Source organism: Microcaecilia unicolor, chromosome 2, assembly GCF_901765095.1.
Source record: "Microcaecilia unicolor chromosome 2, aMicUni1.1, whole genome shotgun sequence".
NCBI classification, from domain to species: Eukaryota; Metazoa; Chordata; class Amphibia; order Gymnophiona; family Siphonopidae; genus Microcaecilia; species Microcaecilia unicolor.
In genome coordinates, this window is record NC_044032.1 from 38,207,341 (window position 1) to 38,225,927 (window position 18,587).

Here is an 18,587-nt window from a genome sequence, read left to right on the forward strand (position 1 = left end):
CTAGGTTATTTATAAATATGTTAAAAAGCAGCGGTCCCAGCACAGAGCCCTGAGGAACCCCACTAACTACCCTTCTCCATTGAGAATACTGACCATTTAACCCTACTCTCTGTTTTCTATCTTTTAACCAGTTTTTAATCCACAATAGAACACTACCTCCTATCCCATGACTCTCCAATTTCCTCTGGAGACTTTCATGAGGTACTTTGTCAAACGGCTTCTGAAAATCTAGATACACAATATCAACCGGCTCCCCTTTATCCACATGTTTGTTCACCCCTTCAAAGAAATGTAGTAGATTGGTGAGGCAAGATTTCCCTTCACTAAATCCATGTTGACTTTGTCTCATTAATCCATGCTTTTGAATATTCTCTGTAATTTTGTTCTTAATAATAGTCTCTACCATTTTGCTGGGCACCGACGTCAGACTCACCGGTCTATAATTTCCCGGATCTCCTCTGGAACCTTTTTTAAAAATCGGCGTTACATTGGCCACCCTCCAATCTTCCGGTACCACGCTCAATTTTAAGGATAAATTACATATTTCTAACAATAGCTCCGCAAGCTCACTTTTCAGTTCTATCGGTACTCTGGGATGAATACCGTTTAGTCCAGGAGATTTGCTACTCTTCAGTTTGTAGAACTGCCTCATTACATCCTCCAGGTTTACAGAGAATTCGTTAAGTTTCTCCGACTCGTCAGCTTCAAATACCATTTCTTGCACCGGTATCCCACCCAAATTTTCCTCGTGAAGACCGAAGCAAAGAATTCATTTAATCTCTCCGCTACGGCTTTGTCTTCCCTGATCGCCCCTTTTACTCCTCAGTCATCTAGCGGTCCAACTGATTCTTTTGCTGGCTTCCTGCTTTTAATACACCTAAAAAAAATTGTTACTATGTGTTTTTGCCTCCAACGCAGTCTTTTTTTCGAAGTCCCTCTTAGCTTTCCTTATCAGCGCTTTGCATTTGACTTGACATTCCTTATGCCGTTTTTCTTATTATTTTCAGTCGGTTCCTTCTTCCATTTTCTGAAGGATTTTCTTTTAGCTCTAATAGCTTCTTTCACCTCACTATTTAACCACGTATAGGTGGAATCCCTGCCTATGTCCTGCCCTGCTCTATCCATGTGTATGCCTCTCTTGCAAATATGCACTATGCAAGTTAAGTGGGTATTTTCAGAGTAGCGCTTAGGTGGCATGCTGGCATATAAGCAAGTAAGTGCACACATACATGCATATACAGTAGGCTACTTTTCTAAATATATATGTACACCATGAACATGTAAATGTCAGTACCTAGTTTATAGAATTGCCTCTCAAGTGGCATATATGTCAAGTACCTTTTTTTTTTCCTCTAAGCTTGTTATGAAGGTAAGCTAGTTCTTGCAAACAGAGAGTAGAGTACTTTGGTCTATTGCTCTGGGGTCCTGTTTACTAAGGTGTTCTATCGTTTTTAGCGTGCGTTAAAAGTTAGCGTCTGCTAAAAACGCTAGCGCGCCTAAAGCACAACTTAGTAAATAAACCCTAAGTGAGTCCATAACTGTTATAAATAATCTGCAACCTGAAAAAAGCTTTTCAATAGATTGTAAAATGCCACATATTACTTTTGACCTTTAGTCATGCAGTGCATTATTTTTAGTCTTAGAATTCTCTATAATGCCTTGCTATCTCATTGTGAACTGTTCTGTTATTAGTCTTATCTTGTTATGATAAATATATTGGTGTTTCAGTTATGTCTTATGGTATGCAACTCTTGTAACATATAAATAAATACACATTCCTTATTGTCCAGTTCACAGTAGTAGGTTAGATCCCCCGACCTGCAGATGGAGGTAGAGAAACACAGGCAGTCTCCAGTGATATCAGTGGTATAACAGCAGGTGCAACCTGGAGCTAGTCAGTATTTCTCTACTTCCAGCAGATGGTTCAGGTTGGATTGGTGCAGCTGGTATTTGTATTTTAGTAGTGGCCTGATTCCAAGATATCCAAATCACAGCTGGTGTTCTTGTGATTGAGTCCTAAAGTAAAAACAAAACAAAACACACCCACACCCCTACACATGCTATTCATAAATCCTGGACCGGGCATCGTGGGTTGGTGTCACCCACTTCAGGGCCGGTCAAACCCAGTAAGTGGAGTAAGCACCGCAGGGGGGCGCCTGCATTCAAGGACACTGCTACGGTGCTGCGTCGCCATACTGCGCCGCCCTTGGGGCTTTAAATCTTTTTAATTTACCTCCATCCCAGCAGCCGCATCATTTGAAAGCCCTGCCCCGTCTCTAGCCTCCCCTCCCTTCATGAGTTCATTCCGCAGAGTCCCACCTTCTGACATCATTTCCTCGAGGGAGGGACTCTGGGAACAAACTCATGAAGGGAGGGAAAGCTAGAGGCGGGGCAGGGCTTTCAAATGATGCGGCTGCTGGGACGGAGGTAAATTAAAAAAGACTTAAACCAAGCAAGGAAGAAAAAGGGGGATGTTGGGGGGGAGAAGAGGGCGGGCAGGTGGCCATAAATGGGAGGGAGTTAGGGGCGAAGGAGAATCGCTGGACAGGGGCAGGGTGGGAGAAGAGAGAAAGGAGATGCTGGGGGGGGGGGGGGGGGGGGCGCCGTGCACGCCAACTCATAGTCTGCAGGGGGGCACCAGAGACCCTAGGACCGGCCCTGACCCACTTGTGAGAATATAAAGCCTGCTGTCCTCGAGAATTCCTTCTACAGGTAAGTATCTTCGCTTTCTCTCGCAACATGTATGTCCAGGAGGAGAGAAAAAAGCCTTGAGCCCAAGGGCTGGAGGGGTGCCTTGTTCATGGGACACCTTCAGTACTATTTGTTGACTACCATGGATTATTATAATAGCATCTTCTACTTGTAATTCTATAATGTAACTAGGCTACTCTGACTCCTAACAGATAGGGTGTCTGATCTCAGATTCCCTTTGGTCTGGGCCATGGGCTGGTCCACTATATCATTGTTTTTGGGCTAGGGCAGAATATTTCTCTAGGATATGGCATTACTTATGTACTTATGATATTAGCATTTCCTTTCACCGGTATTTCTAACTGTGAATGATCTTTTCATATTTTACAGCTCTCAGATCATAACCAACCCTCTTCCTCCAGTATCTTCACCACCTTCAACGGTTAAACCGAAGGAGTCATCAGAAAATGAAAACCTTGAAGTGAGTAATGCTTTTTTAAATTATATATAAAGAGTATCAAAATACAGCGTCAAACAATAATGGTACTGCACATTGCTATTTGTAGGCATGTTTCACATCAGGTAATGAACCCAAAAAGAGCGGAAGTGGCCAAAAAACAGAGATTGAAAAAAAAAAAAAAACCAGAGTGTTTAGGAGCAGCGCTTATTGGAGCACCATTCTGCTTTTGAGTATTGAGATAATAATGGATTCATTGTAAAAAGTGCCTAAAAACATGATTACCAAAAGCAAAACCTTCCTACTCCTTAATAAATAGTCTATTGAACACTCAGCATGTATCAACTGCGAAAGAACCCGCTCCAACTGCAGACCAATTGGCAACATATTTCAAACAAAAATTAACTAAAATCAGACTAGAGCTAAACAACTCTTTTATATCAATTGACTACATCCTCAGTCTCCAGGATCAATTACCCACTTGTTCTCATTAAGACAGATTTTGGTCCGCTTTTCACCCAATTACTATTGATCAGGTCAGTCACATCCTACTGAAATATGCAGAATTACAATGCCTACTTGACACATGCCCAGTTACCTATTCAGATCAGCTGCTAATCTATTCATGTGTTATTTACACTCAAATCTTACTGTTATGCTATCTCAGGGTCTGTTCCCCTCTCAAAATGGCAACATTATCTTGACTCCCGTACCAAAAAATGCCCATGTAAGCTTAAGTATAGTCTCCAGTTAAGGAATAGTGGCCTCAATTCCTCTATTGGTTAAAGTTATGCAAGGATTTGTCATGCAACAACTGATGGAATATCTCCAACTCCTTTCCATCTTGCACAGCTCTCAATCCAGTTTTAGACCCTCTTATAGTACTGAACTATACTTACCTACCCTCTTAGCCAACTTCTGAGGAGAACTGAGTATTGGCAACAAAATTGTAATACTTCAGTTTGATATGTCTAGTGCCTTTGACAATATTGACCATAATATTCTTAATACCCTCGACCGGTATGGAATCTGTGGAGCTGTCCTGAAATGGTTCTCTTGCTTTCTAAAGTCCAGGTCATATCAGGTCAAACAGTCAGGTGCAGTTTCTTCAACATGGTCTCCTGATTGTATTGTACCTCAAGGTTCTCCCCTGTCCACCATCCTGTCCAATATCATGATGACCCCCCTAAATGGTATTTCATCATTCGTTTACGCCAATGATGTCACCATTTATATTCTATTCTCTAAAGAAATTTATCAAATAACATATTCGATCAAATTAGGCATAAAATTAATGGAATCTCAGGCATCTAATTTTGACCCCACGTAACCCTCTTCACCTACCAACACAGCATGACTATGATCGAACAGGACAACACGCAAGCTTCATCCATTCCGACCCTCCACTTATACCTCATACGATCACTATGCAACTTTGTATTTATTATTCACCGACTGGGCAAATGCCTTTGACGGTACTATGTAAGCCACATTGAGCCTGCACATAGGTGGGAAAATGTGGGGTACAACTGCAACAAATAAAATTTTACATTAGAGAACATCATTTATCCCCTTGACTCATGAAGAAAATATTAGGAATCACGATTGATCAATTCCTTACCCTTGAAAGTCAAGTTTCTCAGGTGGTCTCAAGTGTCTTTAATTCACTTTTGAAACTAAAGAGACTAAGACCTTTTGTCACTAAATCAGTTTTTCATACTTTGGTTTAATCCCTAGTTCTAACAAAATTCGACCACTGCAACTCCATTTATGCAGGAATTAAAGGCGGCCTTATCAAAAATTACAAACTGCTCAAAATACCGCTGCACGCTTCATATATAGATCACCTTGCTTTACCAAAGCAACTTCTCTTCTATATAACGTACACTGGTTACCAATAAAAAATAGAATATCTTTCAAGTTCTGTATTTTTTTCACCAAATTCTATATGGTTCTGCTCCATCATATATAAACAATCTCATTGAATTACCCCTACATAATGCCATATCATCATCCAGAGAATATCTCATTCTGCATTTCCCTATTTGTAGGAATATAATTTATAAATAAACAATTCACAATGCCAGTTTCTCATATCAAGGTACTAAAATTTTGAATTCTCTACCAAAACAGTTAAATGCACAGATGATTACCTGTCCTTCAGAAACCTATTGAAAACTCATTTTTTTTCAATTTAGCCTTTCAGAAATCAAAGAATTGTATTTGAACATTATCCATTCATACAATTAATTTCACTTCTTCTTTCCTCCCTAATCCTATCTAGCCCTAATTTTACCTATATTTATTCATCTGAGGGCCACACAACGCCCACTGGTATCTCGAAACACCTTTTTAATCACAAACCCATAGGTTTGTCTTAACAAAATGGCCACTCCCCCCATCCTTTTTGGTCCTATTCCCTGATGTACCACCACTTCCCGAAAAGGCCTACGACGCAGCATGATAGTATCTCTCGGTCTTAAGTGTGTTTTTTTGCAAAAACGTTGCATCCCACTTCAGCCTGCCCAACTCATTAAATACTCGCTTCTGTGTGTGAGTGAGACTAACAAGTTAGTTACTTCTTCCCTTAAAGGCTTGGTTGAAGAGTCAAGCTTTCATCTGCTTCCTGAAGTAGAGGTAGTGTTAAGCGGAGCCTTTCAGGCAATGCATTCCAGAGTGTGGGGGCTTCTCCGGAGAAGGCTCGCTTGCGGGTATCACTTCATGTAATGGTCTTTTGGATAGGGTGTAGTTAGTGAAAGTCCTTGGGAGGACCTTAGTGTCATTGGCGGTGTGTGGAGGATCATCCTATTCTTCAGATACTCCGGGCCTTTTCTTTTCAGGGCGTTGAAGATCAGACATAGAGTTTTAAATTTAGCCCTGTATTGTACTGGTAGCCAGTGGAGTTTTTGCAAAAATGGTGTGATGTGGTCACATCGCTTGCAACCTTTTATGAGTCTTGCTGCTGCATTCTGAATCAACTGGAGCTGGTGCAGGCCCTTTTTAGTCAGACCATTGTATAGTGCATTGCAGTAATCCAGTCTTGATGTTACCATGGCATGCACAGCTGGGATAAGATTTACCTTCTCGATGTAAGGAGAAAGGCAGTGTAGTACTGGGACCATTCTCTGCAGCTAAATAGCCCTAGCAATGACCATAGACTCTCCTTTTCCTCAGGTGTCTTCATAAGGCACATTGAACTTTATAAAGATAAGTAGCTCTGGGGAGCACAATGACGCATCAGAAGTAGTGATTAGATCCCTAGGAGACAGTGAAGAAGGACAATACATTAAGAGGTTCTTTTACTAAGGTGTGCTAATGGATTTAGCACATGCCAAATGCTGCGCAGCCCATTGTATACCTGTGGGCTGTATGGCACTTAATACAACTAATTTGTTAGCATGCTCTAAATCCATTAGCACATCTTAGTAAAAGGACCCATAAAAGAATATTAAATAAAAAATAAGCAACCCCCCCCCCCTTTCCAATAAATAAATAAATAAAATTGTTTGTCTGCTTCTTAAATTTTCTTGTAACTTTGTTAACCACATTGAGCCCGCACAAGCTGGGAAAATGTGGGATACAAGTGAACCAAATAAATAAATAGTTTCAACATGATATTTTTTGTCTTCCCAGAATGGTTAGGCTGTGGCTGTGCCTGAGACTGCATCTGAGGAAGGCGCTACGACGCCGAAACACGGCTGTGTTGAGTCACCTAATCACAATAAAAATCATTGTTTTAACTAATTTATACGTCTGCCCCATTGTTTGAATAAAGCCTATTTTCCCCGCCCCTTTTTTTGAATATGAATGGGGCAAATGGTAGTTAATCCAGAATTGTAGTAATGCCTGTTTGGTTCAGCAGTTGCCAAATTAACCAAAAATGACCCATTTGTCATGTTTTACCATTTGTATAAAAATTAATTCACATCCTTAATCTTTTATCAAAAATTGTTTTAACTCCTAACTTTCATCCAGTTTCCATTTCTGTTAGGCAAATACAACCCAACTACCCTTACTTTTAATTGCAACATAGGTCTCGGTGCAGTCTGCAGATTAGAGAAAACATATTTAGAAACAGATCCTTGAAAATATTATGGATGCAATTTTAGAATCTTCAGGGACTATTTACATGTATTAAATCTGCATGTGTGAAATAGTGTATACATATATTTAGCAATTTCAGAAAAGGTTCTACTTTTACTTGTAAGTAGTAGCGTGAATTATATTAAGCATGCAGAAAAGAGGCATATCCTTTGATGCTCCTTTCAAATACATTGTATTTTATAACACTAAGGGATCTTTTTACCAAACTGCGGGAAAAAGGTCCCTGCGCTAGTGGTGAGGTCAGTTTTTCCCACGAGCTAAGACCCTTCTTAACGCAGTGGGTAAAAAGACCCCAGGCACACATGGTCATGCCGTAAGAGAACTCTTACCGCATGGCCATGTGATGGGGAACCCTTACCGCCACCCATTGAGGTGGCAATAAGGGTTCCCACGTTAACCTGGCGGTAACCAGGCAGTTCGAGGCAATGCCCCCGATTACCACCATGCAAGCTATTTCTGAGGGTTTTCTTTTTCCCCCAGAAATGATGCACGCTTGGGGTGGGTCTACCTCCAGCAGTAGTCCTGGAAGAGTGGGCGGTAAGCCGCTCTGTAAAAGGGCCCCTAATATACTTTGACCTGGTGTTTTTGCCTACCGGCATTTAACATTTGCTCAAAATCATGCAGCCCCCAACTTCTTGTAAAATCCCACTGAACCTGAATGTAACTCATCTTGAGCTACTACTGAAAAATGTGTGAGCAAAATCCAAATAAATAAATTTGCCTTTTGAATTTTGAGCTTGGAAAAGGTCTTAATGATGAGAATGTGCTTAGCTTTTTGTCTGTGACATTCTCCTTCCTTTGGACAAAGTTTGACTCCCTTCTTTACGGCAATTATGGGTGCACGTTTATAAAATTTGCCACATATGCTTGTATATTGTCACTGATTGTAAAATAGGGCAATGTACATGTATATGCCCACCATATGTAACTCCTCTTTTTTTGTGCTCGTGTGTCTCTCCATGTTCAAGTGTGAAGCGCTGCGTACGTCCGGTAGCGCTATGGAAATAAGTAGTAGTAGTTATAAACGGCCCTGTTTGCGGTGCATAGTGCCATTCATATATACATTTTCAGCACTGTGGCAAAAGGGGGCCTGCTCTGGCGTTGTGCTCTCCGAGGCCCCTTTTTAATGCAGTGGGTAAAAGGGAAGTCTCTCTTTCCAGCGTTGAGGTGGCTGTAAGGGCTCCCATGCTAACCCAACGATAAATGGGCAGCGCACGGCACTACCCAATTACCGTTAGGTACAATCCGGTAGTGCCAGATATGATGACGCTGCTGTGGTAGCCCGGCGGTGCTTTCTGTTTAGCTTAGTAAAAGGGGCCCTATGTATTTTATACAGGAGTTGGTACTCTCTAAGCGTTTTATAACATTTTGTACTGCCTTTATATGGGCAGACTTCAGTGTTCGCTTGTCCACTTAAATGATCTGTGCAGAGTTATCGTTCATATTTTTACTTCTACTGTATAAGATCTTTAGATTAAGCTAATCTTAGGATCTGAAGACAGCTGGCAGAAGCTATTAAGAGGTACTTCATGATAGGCCCTTTCCTTTGAGAGGTGATTGAGTGTAAACCCATTCTAGCATAAATGAGTCATTTGACATTTATTAGTTTTCGTGCTTGAAGTGTGGGATATAAAATTGGAGCAGGGAAAATCCTTGGGAGCTAATTAATTTGGACACATTAAATATTCATTATTAGTACTAATCATTTGATGTAATGATTATTTTAAGTCCTGTTTATATTGAAATGATCTTATGTAATAACTGCAGCACATCATATTTAGTTATATAATTTGTGCAAGCAAGGGGGACTGTTCTTTAACACAGCAATCTTACAATTGTGCAAGTGAAATTTTATCAGCTTTGTTAAATTTGCTCTGTATTGGTCATAAAATGCCATGATATAGATCTTTTCCAAGGGGATAAATTAGTAATTTAAATGTATATCTGTATCTACATACATTAATTTTAGGATTGAAATGTGTTGTACCCATGGCAAATCTCAGAATGCAGGGTCTCAAAGTCCTCCCTGAATGAATGCACAGACATGACTAATATCCAAGGTTTCTTATGGCTTAGGGGTGTGTTTTGCAACAGCTTGCTGTAGATGCAAATGGGCCTCCGTAGCAAAGTTTTGCAAGAAAATTGTGTAGGGCTAGGCTAAAAAAGAGGTCTGATGATGTTTCTAGGAGAGGTGCTACATTTGTATTAAGATATCTGGTTAAAGGCAAGGTTACTTATGGGAACGTGGAACATGTTTTTGGGATCCTCATCAGCTTGCTGAATTTATTTATAAGGAAGTAGCTAAGGGGCTTACTAAAATGCACTAGAACCTGAGCTTAACAGGTGGTAATGTGGGATTTTACCATGCTTCAAGCCCAGATTTAACATAGTACTTTTTGTGTGTGTGTGGGGAGGGGGGAGGTGTTGCATTCCTTCCTCTGCCTCAGAGACAGGAGTTGCCTTCTGGACAGTGTTGCCAAGTGGGCGGTCTTACCGCCCAATTGGGTGGTTTTCCGCGACCTGCCGCGGGAAATTTTTGCCCGCGGCGGGTCGCGGTTTTTTGGGCTTCTTTTTTTTTCTTTTCCGCGGTTTTTCGGGTGGTTTTTTCGGCCGCGGGGGGGGGGGGGGGGGGTTAGTGACGTTTTGGGCGGGGTTAGTGACGTTCTGGGCGGGGCCGGTGACGGGGAGGCGGGGCCGATGACGGCGGGGTTGATGACACGGGGGTGGGGTGTCAGGGGCGGGGTTTGAGTTTGGGCAGGTTTTGGGCTGTTTTTAGGCTGGATTGGGTGGGAAAAAATTTTTCCACCTGGCAACCCTGCTTCTGGAGATCTCCTGGGGGGGGGACCCTCTAGTAAATCTTTACTCCCCCAGGCAGAATTCCAGGCAAGAAAAACTGTGGCTACTAAATAAGTATTAGACATAATAAATGTTTATTCAAATTGTCAAAGAAACAAATCAGTAATTATTGAAATAGTAACAAATAAACTCCCAATACAGTATAATATGTAGCAAATAAAAACAGAGTTTTCCCTGGGAGCTGTCAATATGTCCACCTGCTAGTGGACACACTGAGGCTCGCCATCCTCAGTTCTGTTTCCTCTTAAATACTTTTTTCTTCCTTTCTTCATTATCTTAATTAGAATTACCCTTCCTACCTAATGAATATGCATCTTTCCAGAATATTCTGTTTCCTGTTATGACGTATCATGTTCCAACACATTCCATCAAATTCTATCATTTATTCCCTTAAATTGACATTAGAGCCTGTCATGTAAGTTTTCATTAGATAATGGGTAAAATTACCCAGTTATAGCCCTCCACCCTCTTGCTAAGGCTATAATTTTACCCACACCCACTTACTTCTCCTTTTGATTGTTTATCTGGATGCTGCACATGTCCTTAGTCATAGGAGTCTCTGGCTCTTAGTTGCTTACCAGCAACTTATCACAAGTTAGCATAGGTCAAATGTCAAAACCACAGCCTTAGAAGGGTAGCGTTCAGAAAAAAACTCATTTATAGCTGTCTTGGTCCCAGCTCAAGAAAAGCAAAATAGCTATATTGAAATAAAAACTAGAAATATGTATGGTTAGCACCTTTTCATGGCCTCTATGATATACAGTGTTAAATTATATTTTATTGAAAGTTGTACACTAATATTGACACTAGTGCGAGGCACCTGCATAGAGTTAATTCCGCATCCTATTTAGGAGGTGCTAAGCACTCCAGTTACCGTGTTCTAATCATAATGCACTATCTGAATAATTAAGGAATGCCCATTCACCACCCATGAGACACCCCCTCAGGAAAATATTTTGAAATAATTGGTACCACTCACACACAAGCAAAATACCACAAAACGTTTTACCGCATTTTCTGTAGTAACCTGTTTGTATGCATTAACCTCATGTTAAGGACTTAACGCCCTTTAGTAAAAAGGCCCCTAAATCCCTCACTGAAAGATACAAAAGCTTTCTCTGTGGATGGCTCTCAACTGTGCTGGGATTTTGGTAATTATTTCTGTTCTATAAATTGAGGGTTGCAGGATATGGGAGTTTTGTGTTCATTATGCTGTTTGCATTCTTTTGTCATTTTCCCTTTTTTCTTGGGCCACTCATTTCATGGCTATGGATCTCTTTCTTTTTTGTTGCTTAGTGTAACATTTTATTTTTTTGTGAATGTATTAGTGTATTTCTGTTAAACTTACATAATATATAAGTATATTATGTATACTTCCGGAAAGCACTAAAATCCCATCTGTTCAAGCAAGCCTACCCAAATGACCCAATTTAAACCTTTGACCCATTTACCCAATACATATCCAGGTGACAACGATAATGACCCAGACTACATCTCCCACCAAATCTCCCTATGCTTATCCCTTGTCCCATCCCCTCTACCCCACCTCCAATGCTCAAATACCCCTTACTCATACCTCTCCTATTCCCTTCACCCTTTCCCATCTCTACCCACCTATCTCTTGTATTATTTTGCTGTAAATATCTTACATTGTCTCTATCAATACTCTGTAATCCTTATTATTATGTAAGCCGCATTGAACCTGCTTTGAGTGGGAAAGCGCGGGGTACAAATGTAATAATAAATAAATAAATATTATAAATTCATAATAAATATAAAGTTAAAAAAGAGATAACTATGTCTGGAAAGGTGTTTTTTTAATGTGAAAACCAGCCTGCAATGGCATTTTTGTGTGCTGTTTTTTCTCTGATCTTTGAGGACCCCTTTTCCCAAGCTGCGGCAAAAGGGGGCCTGTGCTGGCATCAGTGCATGTTTTTGATGCGCATCGAGGCCCCATTTTACAGTGTGGCAAGTGAAGCAGTTGCTGCGCGGACATTTCGGGGAGGGGGAGCCATTGGAGGTGGCGGTAAGGACTCCCGCGCTAATCCGGCGGTAACCGGGCAGTGATATGACGGCGTGCTGGGGGTGGGAAGTACTTCTGAGGTGTTGCAGTAGCCCAGCAGTACTTCCTTTTTATCGAGTGGTAAGCCCACGTTGGGCTTACTGCCGCTTTGTAAAAGGGGCCCTGAGTTAATAAGCTGCTGTGTGTAATATTGTATTGTAGTAGCTCACTAATTTAGAATCTTAACAAAACTTTTATATCTAGTAAGCTACACATGAATTTTATTACTTTCAAGATAATTATTTTGCAGAAGTTTTTGTAACCCGGGCCCCTGTATAGTAACTTTCTTAGGACCCCATCTGTGAAAAAAAATTTGTAGTTTACTTCGGCAGCCTCTAAGAAAGCAGCAGAGTGGAATAACTTAGAATTGAGCTCAGTTTATTTTAAAATGTTTTTTTTTTTGGTACATTGCTTTTTTTCTTAGAATATCTGTGGTGCTGCATAGTTCAGTTTAACATGGCTGAATCAAATTGAAGTAGAACACTATGATACTGTATTCATGATTTTTCTAATATTTATTTCTCTTCACCTTTTCTCTCCTTTCCAGCAAGACCTCTGCACTTTTCTGATATCAAGAGCCTGTAAGAATTCCACTTTGGCCAATTATTTATATTGGTATGTTGATACAATTTAAAAACTGAAATAAAAAAGTACAAACTTAGATTGCGAGCCCTCTGGGGACAGAAAATATCTACTGTACTTGAATGTAACTCACCTTGAACTACTGAAACAGAATGAGCTAAATTCAAGTCATACACAGTTCTTTGAATTGTTCTATCATCATTTGCAAGGGGTATCACAATACAGTCCTGGAGGGCTGCAAACTGGGAAAGCGTTTTGGATATTCTTAATGAATATGCCTGTGCAGTGCAGTTCTTTAACTTGGCACCTACAATTACTAGTGTCGTAGCCAGAGCTCAGATTTTGGGTGGGCTTATGGCAAACCTATAGGCAGAATATCCTTTCCACAGCATGCCTTCCACTCCAACTCAAAGTATTAAATACCTGAGCTGCTGGGAAGACAACCTTGAAGGTACTCCACAACTTGAACTCCCTCCAGCGCAGCTTAGCAGTGATTGGCAGCTTTGCTGAGTCCCCCCCTCCTCCTCCAAATGCTGGCACCCATTGCACGCTCAGTTTTCACACAACTGCCGAGCTGCGCTAGAAAGAATTCTAGGCATCTTCAAGGAGGTCTTCAGTTGGCATTAGAAGTGCCAAAATTGACAGTTAAAACAGGTAAGTGTACTAGGCAGCGGTGGGGGCGGTGCGCCCTGGGTGTACAGTGCTGGAGGGTGCAGAGAGCAGCCTCACGCCTGTCGGCTCCGCTGGTTCCCTGCTCCCTCTGCCCCGGATCAGGTTACTTCCTGTTCCGGGGCAGAGGGAGCAGGGAACCAGCGAAGCCGACAGCCGCGTAGCTGCTCTCTGCACCCTCCAGCAGCCAAGAATGCACCCGGGGAGGGGGGGCTTGATGCGCCGGGGAGGGGGGTGTCATTGCGCCGGGGGGGCTGTCATTGCACTGGGGGGGGTGTCATGCTGCACCCTGGGGGGGACGGACGCCGCTGCACCCGGGGGGGGGGGGTGCGTGCAGCGGCGATCCGCCCCGGGTGGCAGCCGACCTAGTAGCCACTGGTACTAGGTTCTATTTTATAAGGTCATACTTAAGTTCTGTAGCACATAACTACAAGGGGGTTATATATGTGGGCAGAGCACGGACTGATTATGGACGTTTCTTTTACTTAACACACATAACTTATAAAATACGGTAAGTTAAGAGCTTTGCCCAGATGACTCTTCTCTATGCTACATTTCTGTCATGTCTACATTATTGTAATGGGAGCACGGGAGTAGTGTAACCAATAGGACGCTTCCAAAAGGACACAAAGGAGACGGAGAATATTAAACACAAGGTTTATTCATAAATGCACTTTACATAGTACCGTATTTCGGTACTAGTTCCTGCCTCGGGAGCCTTTAAAAAGACATCAATCTTGCTCGAAGTGCAGCCTAAAGAAAAGGTGCCAGCAGTAGATTGTGTTTGCGTCCTGTTGGTTACACTACTGCCTTGCTCCTGTTCTTAGTGTTCCACGTTCCTCCACCTTAGTGGTTGACCTCTACATTATTGTAGTGCCAGTTATTCTGGCATTAAACATATGTATCTTTGAAGGTTACCATTAATACAAAATACTGCTTTGAGAATATTCGCTCGAGCCAGAAAAAATGATCATGTTCCTCTTTTTATTCAAAATCATTGGCTTCCAATAATTTATCATATTCAACATAAAATTCTTACCCTTACTCATAGAACCCTTTCCACAGGAATTCTGTAGTATTTGTTTAATGCAATGGTTCCATACGCACCCCTTAAGCTTCTTAGATCATTAAATGATCGGCCATTACATATCCCTTCACCGTCATCTGCAAGATTAGATTCTACAAGGCAATCGGCTTTTTATTGTATGCCCCCATTCTTATGGAATTCACTGCCATGTACGCTCTGTCTTGAACTTTTGTTTCCTAAACTCAAGGCAGCTCTTAAGACTCATTCATTTAAAATTGCGTTTGGAGATGTTACTTAAGCATTGTGAAGGATGTAAAAAGAATTGAAGCGGTGCAAAGAAAAGCTACGAGAATGGTAAGGGATTTGCGTTACAAGACGTATGAGGAGAGACTTGATGACCTGAACATGTATACTCTGGAAGAAAGGAGAAACAGGGGTGATATGATACAGACGTTCAAATATTTGAAAAGTATTAATCCGCAAACGAACCTTTTCTGGAGGTGCGAAGGCGGTAGAACGAGAGGACATGAAATGAGATTGAAGGGGGGCAGACTCAAGAAAAATATCAGGAAGTATTTTTTCACGGAGAGAGTAGTGGATGCTTGGAATGCCCTCCCGCGGGAGGTGGTGGAAATGAAAACGGTAACAGAATTCAAACACGCGTGGGATAAACATAAAGGAATCCTATTCAGAAGGAATGGATCCTAAGGAGCTTAGCCAAGATTGGGTGGCAGAGCCAGCCGGTGGTGGGAGGCGAGGATAGTGCTGGGCAGACTTATACGGTCTGTGCCAGAGCCAGTGGTGGGAGGCGGGGCTGATGGTTGGGAGGCGGGGATAGTGCTGGACAGACTTATACGGTCTGTGCCCTGAAGAGGACAGGTACAAATCAAAGTAGGGTATACACAAAAAGTAGCACATATGAGTTTGTCTTGTTGGGCAGACTGGATGGACCAGGCAGGTCTTTTTCTGCCGTCATTTACTATGTTACTATGTTAAGCATTGTCTGGTGCTGGGCATCTGAGAATGTGAAAATATTCATCTTATTCTTTATCCTTTCTTGGTACAAATGATACTGTTTTTCTTTCTCAATCCTGTCTAAGTAATGGAGTTCTGTTCGGTTTTAAATAATTGTTCTAAATTGTGAACCACTATGGTGTGTTTTTATGAATAATGATATATCAAATTTAAGCCATTCATTTACGCCTACCATTGATCTGGGGCTAGTAATGTATAACAGCATCCTGAACAGATGCCATTATGGAATTGATGCTCAGCACGTGGCATTAATGCACATAAATGGAGGCACCAAGCTGTGAACTGCCCCCTAAAACAAATCAGAGAAAATATTTCTTCACGCAACGTGTAATCAAACTCTGAAATTTGTTGCCAGAGAATGTGATAGAAGTAGTTAGCTTAGCGGGGTTTAAAAAAAGAGGATTGGATAACTTCTTAAATGAAAAGTGTGCAAGTCATTATTATTAAGATGGACATGGGGAAATCCACTGCTTATTTCTAGGATAAGCATCATAAAATTTATTGAACTGTTTTGGGATCTTGCCAGGTACTTGTGACCTGGACTGGCCACTGTTGGAAACAGGATGCGGGGCTTCATGGACCATCGGTCTGTCCCAGTATGGCAACGCTTATATTCTTATGTAGGTATATGGACATGCACTGCCACCATTGTAATATTGCATACATATTCATTAGAGATATCCTGAAGACCAAACTGGTTTGGCAACCCTGGAATATATAGCACCAGACATGATAAATTGCATAACTAAATGAATTGTTTTTTTTCTAAAAGAGTGTAAACTTTGGTTGGATAGGAGGAAGAGAAAAGACAGACTCAAAATCAAATGGTAAATGCTGAGAATAAAACCTAGATGTCCTGTTTTTCCTACTTTTGTTTTTTAATCAGTAAGCTACACTACGTTATTCTGCAAGTAGGTATACCAGGGAGCTCCAGCTCACAAGTGATAGATTCCATTAGAAAGTGCAGGAAAGGAATCTGGCTCAACGAGAACTGTACCAGCAAAGGTGTGTCTGTCTGGCTCTCTTTGTGTATGATCAGTGATTAGAAGCACTGCTTGCTGGTACAGTGGACTCCTCTAAGGGACAAACAGATTTTTTTTTTTTAAATCACTGGAGCTTATGTTTTTTTGATCATGAGTTGAAGTTTAATGGCTTCTGCAGCTTGCTGCAAGCCTCAAGTCTCCAGTATGTAGGGTCATGGGTTTGAATCCTGGCAAACCTTGCATGACCATTTTCACACTCTTATGTGCCTTGATGTAGATAATGATTTTGTTTATTTGTATTGTTGATCATTTTATTTGATGTCTAATTCTTACTTGTCTAATTCTCTGTTGAGCAGGGACTGTCTTTTTCATGTTGATTTGTACAGCGCTGCGTAAGTCTAGTAGCGCTATAGAAATGTTTAATAGTAGTAGTAGTAGTACTTGAATGCAAGCCCCTTTCACTGGAAATGGTTTTCATATGATTTGACTGTCATATATAAATGAAACAGACTTCATGTTAAAGAGAAGTGAGACAGTCCAATGGAAACAGTAATCACGGAGAGAGTAGTGGATGCTTGGAATGCCCTCCCGCGGGAGGTGGTGGAAATGAAAACAGTAACAGAATTCAAACACGCGTGGGATAAACATAAAGGAATCCTATTCAGAAGGAATGGATCCTAAGGAGCTTAGCCGAGATTGAGTGGCAGAGCCAGCCGGTGGTGGGAGGCGAGGATAGTGCTGGGCAGACTTATACGGTCTGTGCCAGAGCCGGTGGTGGGAGGCGGGACTGGTGGTTGGAAGGCGGGGATAGTGCTGGATAGACTTATACGGTCTGTGCCCTGAAGAGGACAGGTACAAATCAAAGTAGGGTATACACAAAAAGTAGCACATATGAGTTTGTCTTGTTGGGCAGACTGGATGGACCATGCAGGTCTTTTTCTGCCGTCATTTACTATGTTACTATGTTACTCAGAACAAGATCAAGATACTGTAGTAATGGTTATGTTGTTGTCTTTTCAGAAAAAAAATACACTCAAAGATAGAAAGTTCAGAGAGTTGGTTGAATAGAAAAGTTAAAAAGCTTAACTTGTATGAGGTGCTGCATGCCAAATGCTTATCGCATGAGAGAGAACAAAAAGAGGCAAAAGGAAGGTGCACCATTACAACCCGAAGAGGACATGGTCTTATATACAAATCTACAGTTATCCTTTCTCTTGAGACACAGCAACATTTGAAAGTCCAGGTTCTAAAGGAATAGTCGTCATTCAACACTATAACTAATGCTCCAGAAAATAGTTATTTAAGAAGTTAGCATTAAATATTGACTTTTTATTCACTGAAGATGAAATACAGGGTGGGAAGAGTGGGATTCTCTGTCAGTGTTTCCCAGGTCCTGGAGTTACACCCTTGCCAGTCAGATTTTCAGGATATCCACAATGAATATTCATGAACTTTATTTGCATGCATTGCCTCCATTATATGCAAATGTCTTTCATGTATATTCATTCTGGATATCCTGAAAACCTGACTGGCAAGGGGCTACTCCAGGACTTACTTGGGAAACACTGCTATATGTCAGCAGGTATGAAACATTCAAGAGAAAATGCCTGGAAGATATATTTTAGTAACTGAAATGGAATTGGTTGTGGATTATATATTTGATGGAGTTATATGAAAAAGCTGTGCCAATTAACTTCTTTTTTTTTTTTTTTTCCTTATCCATTTAAAGGTATGTAATAGTGGAATGTGAAGACCAAGATACTCAGCAAAGAGATCCAAAGACCCACGAAATGTACCTGAATGTCATGAGACGGTTCAGCCAGGCATTATTAAAGGTGAACAACTACTGTTACTGTGCAACTATACACATATGCTAGTTCCCTAGTATAAACTACAATGAAATGATTGCCTTTGTGCAGCCAGATAAACCACACGCTGTACAGTGGAGTTAGTAATTATTGTTGTGGTACTTGCAGAGGAGAAAAGACCTCAGGGACCTCTATCAGGTCTGACTGTACACAGTGGCGTCGCAAGGGCAGTTGACACCCGGGGCGGGTCGCCGCTGCACACCCCCCCCCCGGGTGCAGCGCGACGCACCCTCCCCCCGCCCCGCCCGCGAGA

The 18,587-nt window shown here is 41.5% G+C and overlaps 1 protein-coding gene across 1 annotated transcript in view; it reads left to right on the forward strand.

The window, feature by feature from the left end:
* PIK3C3 (phosphatidylinositol 3-kinase catalytic subunit type 3) overlaps window positions 1-18,587 on the forward strand; it is a 333,547-nt gene that overhangs the window by 132,609 nt on the left and 182,351 nt on the right. The window contains exons 12-14 of the mRNA XM_030192881.1: window positions 3,082-3,172; window positions 12,718-12,785; window positions 18,196-18,301. Coding sequence (XP_030048741.1) covers window positions 3,082-3,172; window positions 12,718-12,785; window positions 18,196-18,301 — 265 coding nt within the window. The remainder of the gene's footprint in view (window positions 1-3,081; window positions 3,173-12,717; window positions 12,786-18,195; window positions 18,302-18,587) is intronic.